Source organism: Canis aureus, chromosome 6 (assembly GCF_053574225.1).
Source record: "Canis aureus isolate CA01 chromosome 6, VMU_Caureus_v.1.0, whole genome shotgun sequence".
NCBI lineage: Eukaryota > Metazoa > Chordata > Mammalia > Carnivora > Canidae > Canis > Canis aureus.
This window is the reverse complement of record NC_135616.1, coordinates 27596816-27611190: the sequence shown is the minus strand read 5'-3', so window position 1 is coordinate 27611190 and position 14375 is coordinate 27596816. Positions and strand designations below refer to the sequence as shown.

The window sequence follows — 14375 nt, the reverse complement described above, 5'->3', positions numbered from 1 at the left end:
TCACATTATGACTTGAAAAGATGTGTGAAATGAAGATAATCAGTTGAAATCGGCTTTGTGCTCTGATTCAAATTATGCATAGAAAGGGCCTCTTTGGGATCCATTCATCCATCTGCCTGCTCATCAATTCATTCATTCATTCATTCAGCAAATGCTACTTGGGCCTCTACCCTGAACCTAGTGTTGCAATCAGGGAGGCAGAGGGCTGACAGGGGCACGGTATGAGGAGAAATGCTCAGACTAGCAGACCCTGTCTGGATGGGGGTGTTGGCTCTCAGTTTCTGGAAAGCAAAAAAGGACCAGGATATAAGAAAATGAGGGGACCAGCAAATGGGCTGACAGGGTATGGAACCTGTACAATAGAAACAAGTCTATCAAGTAGGGGATTTCCCAAGTACTAAACTTGGGGAGCTGGCATATGTCTGATAAGATGATGTCTGGGTCCCTCCACCCCCCATTCCGGGTTCCCACTTAAATGATCTGGCTGTAGGGTAGCTGCTCCCCAGCCTGTCACACATGATGGCCTCCCCTCCCTGTAGCTGCTTAACAGAGAACAGACCATGGCAATGTTTATCCCTGTCTGCCTCGCAGCACTTCCAGAGATGGCACGGGTCACTTTGCTGGCACCAGCAGCCACTCTCTGCCCCAGGCATTTGTGACGGCTCCATGATGCAGCAGTGACAGCAGTGGGATCAGACACAGGAGAGCATCTGCTGTCAACATGAGGCACAGGGCTGTCTGGAGATTCAGGGGAAAAACCCTAAGTTCTTTTTCTCTCCCTATCCCTAGAATTGAAAGATATTTTGATCCTACAAAGTGCTCTCAGGTGGCTCTTTGCTAAAAATGAGCTGAATCTGAGAATAGCAGTGATGGCAACCTCCCATTTACTGAGGGTGAGCCTGGATGATTCCATTTATTCCCTTTGGAAGCCCCATGAGAAGAGTCCTGTTGTTATTTCTCCAGCAAGTGAACAGACTGCATAGAGAGATTAAGTCCCTGGCAGAGTGCACACAGTTAGTGGTGCAGAGGAATTTCAGCCAAGACATCCTGGAAATGGCTGTGCCCTGCTGAAGCCTCAGCAGGACACATTTGGACAATCTTTCCTACCTATGGGTCACCCACTGAGTTTTACTTCCATCCGGCAGAAATCTATTTGTACTCTTGCACCTTTAGATCATTGACAATAGTTTTTTCTCTTTTGCACATAATGCCAAACAGTTTGGAAATAATTTAGCTTTTTTTTGTAATCCCTAAGATTCTACTAAAGATTTTCTAACAAGTACACAGAGCAATGTGTCTAGGACTATGGCAACTAGTATCAGGACTTTAAGAGATCCTAAGTGTATGTACTTGGTGGTTGAGAAGTAACAAGACTATTTACTCACAGCTTGTTCCTTGAGGGACCCATCCACTGAGTGGAGCCAAAATAGCAGGTGCAGTCATGCCTCTTTGGACTTAAATGTAGGGAACTGTTTTAAGCTCTAGCACGATGATTGATTCCGTATTAGACTTTCTATGGGTTGGTTCATTTTGTTTTGTCAATGTCAATTATCTAGCCATCTGACTTCTTTTTCTACCCTCCATCTGGTTTTTCCTCATAAATCTGTCCATTAGAAGGAGAGGTTTCCCAAAACAACAGGCATTCCACAAAATAATTGACCAGTACTTTTTTCAAAAGTGTTGAGCTCTTAAAATGTCCTCCACTCATCAGAGGAAACATTTTTTCTCAATGTAATGGAACAGTCTGGGTAGGGTAGTGGAAAAGAAAGAGGACATTAATGGAAATACTGGTAAAATGTGAATGAAGCCCCTAGTTCAGCTAATAGTACTGTACCAAGGTTAATTCTTAATGTCAATAAATTGTCCTAGGTTATGCAAGGTGTTAACATGAGAGGAAGCTGGGTGAAGGATAGAAGGCAAGTGGACTCTTTTTGCAACTTGTCTATTACTCTAAAACTCTTTCAAAATAATAAAAAGTTAAATGGCAATAAAAACAACAACAACAAAACCCAGAATAATAACAAAAACTAAAGGTTCCCAAACCTGGTTGATTTAAATCCAGCTTGAACCTCAGCCCAGAAGCACTGAACACGAGTCTCCAAGAGAGGCCCACATACTGCATTTTAACCTTTTCCAGGAGATTCTGCTGGCCAGCCCAGGTTTGGAGTCTCGACTTAAATCACTGCCACCTGAGACACAGGGAAAGGCAGGTCCTCAGGAAGGCAATGGCCTTTGTGACAACAGAGTCGAACTCTCCAAGTTCTGCCTCACACAGGAGTAAGTTCCCCCACAAGAAGACAACTCTTGGAAATACTTATTGCAGCAAGCACTTTCTGGAACCACGGGCCTGGCCATGGTCTTGGCTCTACAGACCTCCCTCTGGCTAGCCCGTGACTGCTTTCACATCCAGGACTCCACAATAGTCCTTGTCACTCCTAGGCAGGCCCTGAACAGAAGCAAGCAGCTCAGAAGCAAAAACAGCCTGCCTCATAGGAGCGGTGCGAGGGGTGAGGGAAGAGAGACACGAAACTACTTCTCTCCATTGTTTTTGGGAGAGCCTGCAGGAACTTGGGGCATTCTGGAGACAAGAAGGAAGAGGGTTCAAGAGTCAGAGACTCCTGCGTTCTCAACATTATTTCCTGGGCAGGACAAAACTGCCTTCCTCCTTTCCAGATAAAGTCCAGCATGGCAGTTCTCCATCAGAGATGTACGCAGAGCCAGACAAGTACCATGACTTTGGTGCACAGGTATGAGCCTGTGAAACTAGCACCCTGGGGGGTAAAAGGAGGGGTGAAGATGGGTCTGGTCTAATCCCAGGTGGCCCAGTGAGGTGGGTGCTGGGAGCAGATTGACGGCTGGGTAGGTGTGGTCTTTGGGCACTGGCTCTTGTGTGACTTCAACACAGCAGCCCTCATGCACCTGCCAGCAGCTTCATATTCCCACCTGGCTGGGGTCCCTTGGGCAGCAGCATGACAGAGCCAGAGAGGGAGGACAGTGGGAACCCATCAGAGGTACCTCACTCAATGCTCACAGCCGCTGGCCTCACTGGACTACAGCAGCCTGAGGCTCAGGGGGGCCACGGGAGTTAAGAGGGACCCCACCTCCTCCTCTGTTGTACAAATGGGTACATTCCAAACGCGGAAACGGGTTCTGTTTGAGCTGGGTAGCAAAGGCAAAGAAATGGACTAACTTCATGTCGCGAAGGTGCTTGGCACCTTCCAAAGCCCCCTTACAGGAACCCTCCTGCTTTGCTTTCAGAACAGCTTTCACAAGCAGGACAGACTCGCTCCCGGGTTCCTCTTTTCCCTGCTCCTCCCTCCTCCTGAACCTCCACTCTGAGCCAAATGGGTGCCTGGCACCCAGACTTGGGGGAAGACATATAAGCCAGCTTCTTCTTCTCCAGTGTGCTAGCTGCCAGTCCGGAAGGGTGATTTGTCTGAACATGAAACAACCAAGAGCCATCCAACACAATAAAATATTTCCAAACTCTCCCTGCATCTGCCTCTTTCAGCTGAAGCTTCTATCTGAGCTTCTTGCTGCATCACAGTCTTGACCTCTGGCCCGGCCTGTGGGCTTGGGTATGAGGCCTACACACCCTAGCGTTGAACTGCCTTCAGGGCCTGGGTGACCTGGGGTCTGTTGGCAGTTCTGACAGCACCTCTCTGGTTTGGGCCTTTCTTCTCTTCCAAGTTCCCAGACTCTGATTGTGCCCTCCATCCCCCCGTCCCCCATGCCTGGCAAATCCCTCCGAGTCTCTTCCCGGTGTCTGTCCATTTCCACCCCTAAGGCCCTCCTGATGCAGAGCACAGGCTGCAAATGCCCTCCCCATTTCCTGCTCTCATTCTTAAAATTGGGCTTTAGGTAGGATGTAAGAAATCAGCCACCATCAGCTCCGTGCTGCTGTGGTCACCCACTCCTGTAGCGTGGAGGAAGCACTGGTGGTGGCACCCCTCCCCAGGGGCGCACACGGTCCAGCTGGCTCTCTATCATGCAGCGACTCCCCACTGGGGTCGGGGAAGAGGCTTCTGGTCCTCTCTTGGATTTCTTCTTTTTGTCCTCCTATCCTGTGTCCTGGATACATGGGGCAGGGGGACAGTCTCAGTTATCTTTAGAGGGTCAGTTCATCTGTAATAAGGTCTAAGAATAATTAGAGGCTGAATAAATAGGAGTGAAGGGGTGGTGGAGAAGATGAACATTTGAGAAATTTTGGTCCTTTCCACTAACATCTTACTGTACTGCAAGAGCATTAGTTTTAAAACCTCTGTTTTATTACCATCATTAGCTTGCCCTATAAAATAATATAAAATTGATTCACAGTCAGTAAGCAAAAACTAAACAAAATGCAGGGAAACTTTTTTAATGGGATTAATGGGAAAATTCTTGGGTATTTCCAAATACCACTTTAAAGAAGCAGAGATAACTGAACTAAGTTGTGTACTGATCAGATCCAGGGCTGGATCTCGTATTTTGTGAGGCATATCTCCTGTTTTCCCTAAAACAAATTCAATAATTTTTCAGATTTGATGGTTTTCTTTCTCCATGATATTCTACTTAACAAAGAGTGTGGTTACATCCCTCAAAATTCTGTAAAAGAAATAAGATTTTAGTTACATCAAATCAACATGAGCTATGTCACATGCCCTTTGAGAGGGATGTTGAAGATTTATGACACGATGAGGAGGCAGTCATGGTGGGCGGAGGAATGAAGGTCAGGGGGCCAGATCAAATCAAGGTTCTGTGCTCCTTTCCCAGCAGTCCCTGGAACTGGACTTCTGGCTCTTTCCACTGAGAAACTATTCATATAAGAGTGACCAGCCTTAAGATCTTAACTAGCCAAGAAATTGGCCAGTTTATCTGTGAGTCACATCAAAGTAATCACATCTTTATAAAAATACAGCTCTGTGTCCAAACTTCATGGTCATGTCCCAGATGGGGCCCAGACCCCCACCTCAGAAGGAAACTCAGTGGGAAAATGGTACCCGGCCTCTCTCTACTGTGACAAGAGCTGGCTCCCCTGGGCAAAGGGAACAGACAGGGACCACTATGAGTCCCTAAATCCTGTTCTGTTCAGGGATAGTCTGGGCGAGTGGCCATATGCAGCCAGCCAGCTGCACAGAGACCTCCTTCCAAAGAAAGGTCCAAGAGAAAAGAACATGGGGAGCAGCTCCCCCTCCTTACCAACCACTAGGGCCCATCCTGCAGAATCACACTGCTAAGGATATTTCAAATGCCATTTAGTTTCAGGATTTTCTAGAAAAGGCCAACATCCAGGATGCCTAAGAGAACAAACAGCCCTGGGACAAAATAGCTGCCCCGATATGGTGAACAGAGAAACCAAAATAAGAAAAACAAAAAAACAAAACAAAACAAAAAAACAAGAACCTCCCAGAATGTTCTCCTCCACCAGCGCATCAGAGAACCTTGGCTAGAATTGGGGGCAGGCACATGAAGTGCATTGGATCAACCATTTCACAGGCTAAAAATCAACTGGACAATTCAAAACACTTAATGAGACCTGGGTTGTCACCAGTTGGAAAAGCAGAACTGAGCCATGGGAACCTGCAAATCAATTAAGATGCCCTCACTGTATCCCCACCGGCTGCATTTTTCAAGCTTTAGCAGGACTCTTGGCGTGCGCAGTCTTAGTCACCAGCATCAAACACAAGAGCAGACATTTAATTATCTTGGAGGATCCTCAAGTGGCTTGGAGGTCATAAATTTCTAGGTTATGGGATGGATTCTGTTTGGTTTCCTGCAATAGCTGAACTGTTACTGTCTTTAGCCAAATGAGTTAGAGCCCAAATACGTTGGTTATTCATTACCCACTTGCCTCATCACGGCCATTAAACAATCAAATCAAATACAGCATTGTTTGAGAGGGAGGCCCAAGCCACGAAACTTCACATCGATTTTGCAAATTGTTTTTTTTCTCATTCCTTTAACCTCTTGCGAGAAAGCTGGAGTTTATCATCCCTCTTAAACAGAAATTAAAGTAACTTTTCCCTGTCTTAAATTTCTGTTGATGGTGCCATTACTAATAAATTAAACCTGTTACAGATAAACACTTACATACATTCAGGGCTGTATTTGTTGTAGTAACTGCATCGCAGAATAAAATGTGTTTGGCTAAATAAAAAGAATATACGGCTGTTTTGCATAAGATTGGAATGGAAACGATACCACAGGAAATTAGTTTATGTCAACCACAAAAACAGGCAAAATATCTCCCTGGCCAGATTGAAGAGGAAAATTAATTATGACTGTGTTATTGTTCCCAGTGACATTATGTGTCTCTCGAAGAATCTGGTTCTCTCTAGACCAGAGGGCAGGGCCTACACTTTTTGCCAACACTGACGTATAACCTGAGGGAGGAGCACATAACCTAGTCTCCGGGGACTGGCCAGGTCACTGTCTCATGCGGTCTCCTTTTCTGAGGTCTCTGGCCTAGCAATGACCCCCTTCTGTGAGGCCATTCCCTGGCCTGGCATCCTTTGTCAGCTCTTTCTCTTGGGCTCTGCGCCTCAAACCCTAATCACCTTCTGTGTGACTTTCAAAGTGGCACCAAACAGAGTCTGAATTCTTACTGGACTCTGGAGTCTACCTGGAATCACTCTCCTTTCACTTTTTGGAGACAGTATAGGCAGAGGTAGCCAGACTTCCTTCTTCTGATGGCCATAAATCCCTCTGCTCATCACCATCTCTTGTTCCTGGAGGCAGAGCCAATGGAGACTGAAGCTGGTCTCCTGAGCTGAGTGACCCAGCATTCAGCCAAAGCTCAGGGGCTGAGCTCTTTCCTAAAACACGCAAGGGTCACAGCTATTGCAGGCACAGGTCAAACGATACAGAGGAACTCTGTTTCTTTACGGAGAGCAGCCCCTTTGAGAGCTAGCATGGTGCCCGCAGAGGCAGCCCCATGCCCATCACTCCATGGGCAGGAGCAGGCGGCGGGCTCAGACAAAGAAAATCAGTCCCTTTGATTTAGTGGAATTCTCATTTTGATACCAAAAGAAACAAAACCAAACTGGTCAACCTAGATTGGCATTAAGTATTCTAAGCACCCTAATGACCATAAAATCATTGTTTTTTGCCTTTGACATGTTTGTGAACAGCGGGGAATCATCTTCAGCTAGAAAGTGGCCCCTGATGCAGAAACATGGCCTCAGAAAAGCACCTGGGGCAGTGCTTGGCAATTAATCCCCGCACCCAGCCTGCACACCAGAGGTATTAAAGGGTCTCTCAGACCCTCCTGGGAACAGAGTGAGAACTGAAGGAGGCCAGCCCAGAAGTGGCAAATGCACTGGATGGGTGTGGCTGCACCCTCCTCCTCCACAGTGGCAATGCTGATAGTCAACCAGGAAACCTCTCGTTGATGAGCTGGGGTGGACCCTCCAGGCATCACTGACAACTGGCTGGAGCCAGCCTCTGAGCGTCTGCCCTTCCCAGGGCTTAGGGAACAGGAGGGCAGGTCCCTGCAGGGCAAGTCCCTCACCCCAGCTCCAAGGCACTTACGAGACTTCCGGTTGGCCCGGGAGCGCTTCCTCTCCCGAGGCACCACTCGCTGACTGGGCACCTGGGTGGCCGACTTGACGATGCGATCCATGATCTCATCGGCTGCATCATCCGTGACGTTAGGGGACTCATCGGTTCCCATAGTCCACGAACTAGCGGATCCTGAAGAATGAAACAACCAGAGGGTGCCACGTACTCAGAGAGAAGGAAGACACTAGAGAAAATGCCAACTCTACTCTTCCAGTGTCAGCAATGGGTCACAGCCAGATCTGGGGGTAGTCGCCCGTCCCCCACTGCAGGGCCACTACTGTGACCTGTGGCGGCTACTCCCACTCACACATCCGTGGAGCACTGACCTAATACTACCCTGTGACACTGCAACCGGAGGCCTCCACAGGCCCCGTGAGGGTGGGAGGGCAGACATCACACCACAGAACACATCAGGTACTCAGTGATGTACGCCCAGTAATGTCTGGAGATCCGTGTTAACTCAGCTTTCATCCATGGCTGTATGTGCCTAGTGACTGTCAACTAACCCTAACCTCTCTTCTAGTTAAATAGAAATCAGTAGGCTTTGTAACAGTTCATCTTTGGATTACTTAACTTTAAAAAAAAAAAAATTAGGGACACCTGGGTGGCTCAGTGCTTTAGCATCTGCCTTCAGCTCAGGGCCTGATCCTGGGGTCTTGGGATTGAGTCCCATGTACTGGGTTCCCCAGAAGGATCCTGCTTTACTCCCTCTGCCTATGTCTTTGCCTCTCTCTGTGTGTCTCTCATGAATAAATAAAAATAAAATCTTAAAAACATTTTTTTAAAGGTTTATTTTTACAGAGAGAGAGAAAGAGAGTGCACACTAGCAAACACATAGTATGAGTAGGGACAAAGGGAGAAGGAGAGAGAATCTCAAACAGACTCCTCGCTGAGTGCAGAGCCCAACACAAGGCTTGATCTCATGACCCTGAGACCATGACCTGAGCCAAAATCAAGAATCAACTGCTTAACCAATTGAGCCACCCAGGTGCCCCTGGATTACTTAACCTTTAAAAATCATGACAAGATTATCTTCTTCAACTAGCAAGGGGGAACTGACATAAATTTTTCTCTGGTCCTTGACCAGAAAAACACATTTTAAGTAACTTACCTATATATTAAGATAGGCCATGTCTAAGTCTGGCATAAAAGCATCTGCCTATAGATAAGAAGAAAGCATCACATAAATGTGAGCTCCCAAGTCATGTTCAACAGTGAGAAATGAATGCTATTCTAACAGATCAAGAACTATGCTTTTGCGATAGATCAACTTCCTTGTGAAACCTCTTCTGTAAGATGGGAAATATGCTTCTGGTAAGAAGATAAATGTGCAGTATGCTCAAATTTGAGAATTTCCTCCATATACACCACCCTTTATTTATTTATTTATTTATTTTTACACCACCCTTTATAATAAACATACAATTTCAGAAGCCTGTAGGTGGGTGTTCTCAGACTCTATGTCTATGGAACACAGGTATTTGGAGTATAAGGTCCAGATGAAGCTGAAGAACAGTCAGCTTTCCTCAAACCACAGGCAAAAAAAAGTTAGTAAATACTTATCTGAAGTTCTTGAGTTCCATTCCCAAACTTATTTGGAAATACTTCTGACATTTGGATATTGATTGCAATAGGAATAGCTGATCACAGTTCAGTAGATTGTGATTTTTGTGACATACGTTCATGGTCGAAATTTTACAGTAAAGACATAATACGCTATAATTTAGTCCTAACTTCTGCCAATAAAATGCATATTGCTGAATTGCATACATAAATAATTCACACTTTGCAAAAGGAGTAGCAGGATTCCTGGGACACCACATGCCCACCGAGACCTGTGGCTATAGGTCAATATGTTTTCCAATGACAAAGTTTTTTTGTTGTTGTTGATGTCATTTTAAACATTTGTTGTACGAATGGGAGCACAGCTATAGCACTGGCATTTACAAAAATCATACATTGTACTTTATCTGCTTATCCCCAAAGGTACTTGATTTCATCAGACTAGATTTTTCAGCATCCTAGAAGCCTTTTAAAAATAGGCTTCTCGGGGATCCCTGGGTGGCTCAGCGGTTTAGCGCCTGCCTTTGGCCTAGGGCACGATCCTGGAGTCCCGGGATTGAGTCCCGCAACGGGCTCCCAGCATGGAGCCTGCTTCTCCCTCCTCCTGTGTCTCTGCCCCTCTCTCTCTCTCTCTATCATAAATAAATAAACAAACAAATAAATAAATCTTTTTTAAAAATGGTTATAAAAATTTTTTAAAAAAATAGGCTTCTCTCAGAAAAGAATTTTTGAAATGGTTGAATTTTTCTGCATTCCCAGGATGGTCCAGGTGGTCTTATTGGTGGCAAGAGGTCTTACACTAGCACCATTCTCACCCTGGGACCCTTTGGAGCTTCTGAACAATGGTCTTCCTCAAATCAGACAGAGCAATCAACAGCGCAATTGTGTTTTGCCCAGCAATTTACCGTTTTCCCTTTTACCTACTGATTTGTAATTGTTTCTTATTTTAAAATGCCAAAGCTACCCTTCCAAAAATGCACAAGTTTCAATCAACTGTATTTGCTCATAATACATTTTCAAAGCACTGGGCCAAAAATGAAGGCATCATCTGATCTTCCTACTAAGAATTACCTATTCTTCCCATCTTAAACATCCCTAGGGATCTACTTTCACTGTAATGTCAGGAAATGCTTCAGAGGGACGTGTTGCCATATGTTTAGGATTGCCAGACTTGGTTTTGTGATGATATCATTCTTTTATTACCTCAGTCCCAATTCTGCTTTTTTATCCCCCCACTCCTTGGTTACTTTCTTGCCAAATAACTGTTTACGTACATTCTTTCCATATAGGAATTTTACCTATATGGAAGAACACATAGGATTTTTCCCCTGGAATCTTGTGCCCACATATAGCATCAAGGAAACTCTGCCCTATACTTTTTACAGACCCCAAGAGGCCACTGGCTCACCACAGTTTCTAAGTGTTAGCAAGATATTTATTGTTTTTTTTTTTTAAGATTTATATATTTTAGAGAGAGAGGGAGCTCGTGCACATGTGAGCAGGGATGGGAAGTGAGGGCAGAGGGAGGGGGACAGAATCTCAAGCAGGCTCCTCCACTGAGTGTGGAGCGTGACTTGGGGCTTGATCTTGTGACCCCAAGATCATGACTTGAGCCAAAGTCAAGAGTTGGATGCTAAACTGAGTGAGCCACCCAGGCATCCTGGAAGACATTTACATGTACTGAGAATGTAGGAATGAAGCATTATAGATTATGATAGCACCATATTACTTTATGTTGACTTCATTTTTTAAAATATGTAAATTGATAATATAGACTTGTTGAATCACAATGTTGTACACGAGCAACCAATATAATATTGTGTCAACTACATTTCAACAAAAAAATGCAAACTGCGGTTTGAAGTATACACTGTAACTTATTTTTTCCCCTTAAAAATCTAACCTAAGGAAATAGTATACAAGTGAGATGATTATATCAAAATAGAGATTATCTTTTATTTTTTATTTATTTATTTTTTTAAGAAGTTTCTTTTTTTAAATTTTTTATTTATGATAGTCACACACACAGAGAGAGAGAGAGAGAGAGAGAGAGGCAGAGACACAGGCAGAGGGAGAAGCAGGCTCCATGCACCGGGAGCCCGACACGGGATTCGATCCCGGGTCTCCAGGATCACGCCCTGGGCCAAAGGCAGGCGCCAAACCACTGCGCCACCCAGGGATCCCGAGATTATCTTTTAATGTAATAAAAGTTGTCCTCTGTTTCTACAAGAATTTCCGTGGATACAAACTTATAGGTCTAAAACTTTTCTTCCTGGCAGTTTGAAGATGTCATTTCACTTTCTTCTGACTTCCATAGCTTCAGATAACAGTGAGCCCTCATTCTGATAGTTGTACCTTAGAAGGTAATTTATCTTTTCCATCTGGCTTTTAAAAAGATTTTATCTTCATCATTGGTTTTCAGCAGTCTGCCTATATTTTACAGGCAAAGTTTTCTTTTTATTCTCCTTAGATTTGCTAAGTTTCTTCAATATGTGGGTTGATATTAATCATCAGCATTAGGAGATTCTCAGCCATTAGCTCTTCAATTATTGCTTCTTATCCTTCTCCTTCTGCTGCTCTGATTACACATAGGTGAGACCTTACATTTTGTTCTATACATTTTTTCCTCACTATGCTTCACTTTGTACATTTTCTAATGACTTGTCTTGGAATTCACTAATCCTTTCTCTTGCTGAGATGAGTCTGCTGTTAAACTCATCCACTGATTTCCTTATTTTGGTTATTCCTTTTGCAGTTCTCAAATGTCTCTTTGATTCCTTTTAAAAATATGTTCCAATTTGCTGTTGAAATGATCCCCCCTTTAATCAATTTGTCTCTAATTTCCTTTATGTTCTTTAACTTTGTAGTGGTTAAACCTTGGCTACATATTTAAATATATGGACCACCTGTGGATCTGCTGCTACTGCCTCCTTTTCCTCTCTGGGCACATTTTCATATTCTTTGTTTTTTAAAGATTCTATTTAATTATTCATAAGAGACACAGAGAGAGTGAGAGGCAGAGACATAGGCAGAGGGAGAAGTAGGCTCCATGGGGTGAGCCTGATGCAGGATCCCAGGATCCCAGGATCACAACCTGCGCTGAAGGCAGACGCTCAACCCCTGAGCCACCCAGGTGCCCACATTTTCATATTCTTGTCTTGGCTAGTAATTTGGACTATGCACTGCACTTTGTGTACAGAAGGATGCAGAGACTGGGGTCAGTGTCATTTCCCAACCTTCACTCTTTTCTGTTGAGCAGACATGGTGAAGTACTGAATGGGGTTGGGACCAGACTGTAGTTTTCATGAAGAATCCATCCACCTCTGTTTTTAAATATCTGTATGTATTTGTTGAAAGTGATTACTTACTCTAGCTTGTCTTTGTTTCCTCAGACCTTTACGGAGATTTCCTCCAGCCTTTCTGGCCCAACCTCCCCCTCTCCATGCTGCCCCAGCACTTAGTAAATGTCTCCTAGAGAAGACATTTGGAGTCTTGGAGTTTGGAGACCCTCTACTTCCAATCCCTTATACCGGCTCATGTTGCTATTAGACGTTCTAATGGCTTCTCTCTCCTATTAGAGTCTCTCTGTCCGTGGTGGGTTCCAACTCTCACCCTATGCCCAAACTCGGCAAAGTGTCCTGGAGAGGCATGCTCAGCTTGTCTACAACTCTCATTTGTCTAGTCCTTTTTCCCTTCACAGTTCACTGATAGCTTTTAAAAGAAAGCTCTTGCCATTAAAAAAAAAATTCTAGTTGCTTAAGTGGAAGTGGTGGCCTGCCACTCTCTACTCTGTGCCATCTGGAAGGATAAGTTCCTGAATGTGCAGAGAAACTGAATAGCCTTCCTTTCTAATCCCTTTCTCTTTAAAAATTAGCACAGTCTGTCATTCCATTGGACGAACTAGGCTCCATCTCCATCCAGATGGCTTCCATCAGGCTACCCTTGCATCCACCCAGGTACAGGGGCTCAAGACTCCTGATGGCTGTGGTCAACTCTGTGCTGGCCTTCATCTTCTTGGTGGCCATGGTTTGGCCAGGACACAAAGCCTTTGAGAGCTGCTGGGCCCAGAGACTCTAGACTCATCCATGGAAGGTCTTAGGCCTTTTTAAGTGCCACAGGTACAGGTGATTTCCTTTCACACACACCACAACACTGCAAAGCTGTTTTGTTTATTCTTATCTATTTTTTATGCTTCATCTAGAATAATAGTCTCTACTGTTAAGCATTTAATGATACTATTTTCTTCACTGTCTAACCTTCCTTAATTTTTTCTCTCCTCTTATACTCTTTCTGGCTTACACATTTCTTCTCTGTATCACTACTTGGCTTTTCTAAGAAATGGAGGCCTTTCATAGATAGTCTTTTCTACAAGGACACCTCTTCTTCCTTGCAAAAAATCAGGAGCACCTGGGTGGCTCAGTTGATTGAGCATTTGACTCTTAACTTCAGCTCAGGTCACGATCCCAGGGTCGTGAGATAGGGTCCTGCCCCAGGCTTCACACTCAGTGGGGAATCTGCTTGAGATTCCCTCTCCTTCTCCCTTTGTCACTTTTCACCACCCCCACCACCCCCATACGTGTTCTCTCTCTAAAGTAAAGGAAGAAGTCTTAAAAAAAAAAAAGTCAAATTATCAGAATGTACCACATAGGGTGCTCAGGGCTGTGGTTCTTCACCACTGTGTCTCTCTGCTGTTGGTCACCAAAAGGCTGCCCTTTCATTGCTAAAGCAGAATATTTATGCATTTTCTTCTAACTCCACAACCAAAACTACCTAGAAGTCAGGGGGTTTGGAAAAACCAAATCCAAGAGAACCCAGTCTTTGATTATTTGATATAATAATAATATTTGCAAGTTTTTGGGATAGTTTGAGAATCAAGGTTGTAGTAGATTATATGACTTTGCTACCATGTCTCAGGATAACACTGGGGTGAAGGTGGAGGAAGGCTGCCCTTCTTTTGGCATCTTCTTAGCTGCCTATCAAAGTAAAAATCCTGCTAAAAGTCCAACACTAAGAAGCAGAGAAAGGAACTAGAGTGATATCGAACTCACATAAAATAAGAAAAATTTTGTCATATCATAAAAAGTCTGAGGTGCAGCTCGACTATGGGAATCCCACATAAACCTTAGGGACTTGGAACACTGGAACTTAGGGACTGGAAGCCCTTTCAAGACTCCTCCGTAGATGGCAGTTTGTGGTCCTCAGGTTGACAAGAACTTCCACAGTGCCTACTGTGTGACCCATTTTCTTATAAAGAACACTTGAAACTACATTTA

General features: G+C 44.4%; 1 protein-coding gene across 6 annotated transcripts in view; it reads right to left on the bottom strand.

The window, feature by feature from the left end:
- Positions 1-14375, bottom strand: part of FHOD3 (formin homology 2 domain containing 3) — a 464855-nt gene that overhangs the window by 3282 nt on the left and 447198 nt on the right. For all 6 annotated transcript variants that reach the window (XM_077900507.1, XM_077900508.1, XM_077900509.1 and 3 more), the window contains one exon: positions 7510-7671. In XM_077900507.1, coding sequence (XP_077756633.1) covers positions 7510-7671 — 162 coding nt within the window. The remainder of the gene's footprint in view (positions 1-7509; positions 7672-14375) is intronic.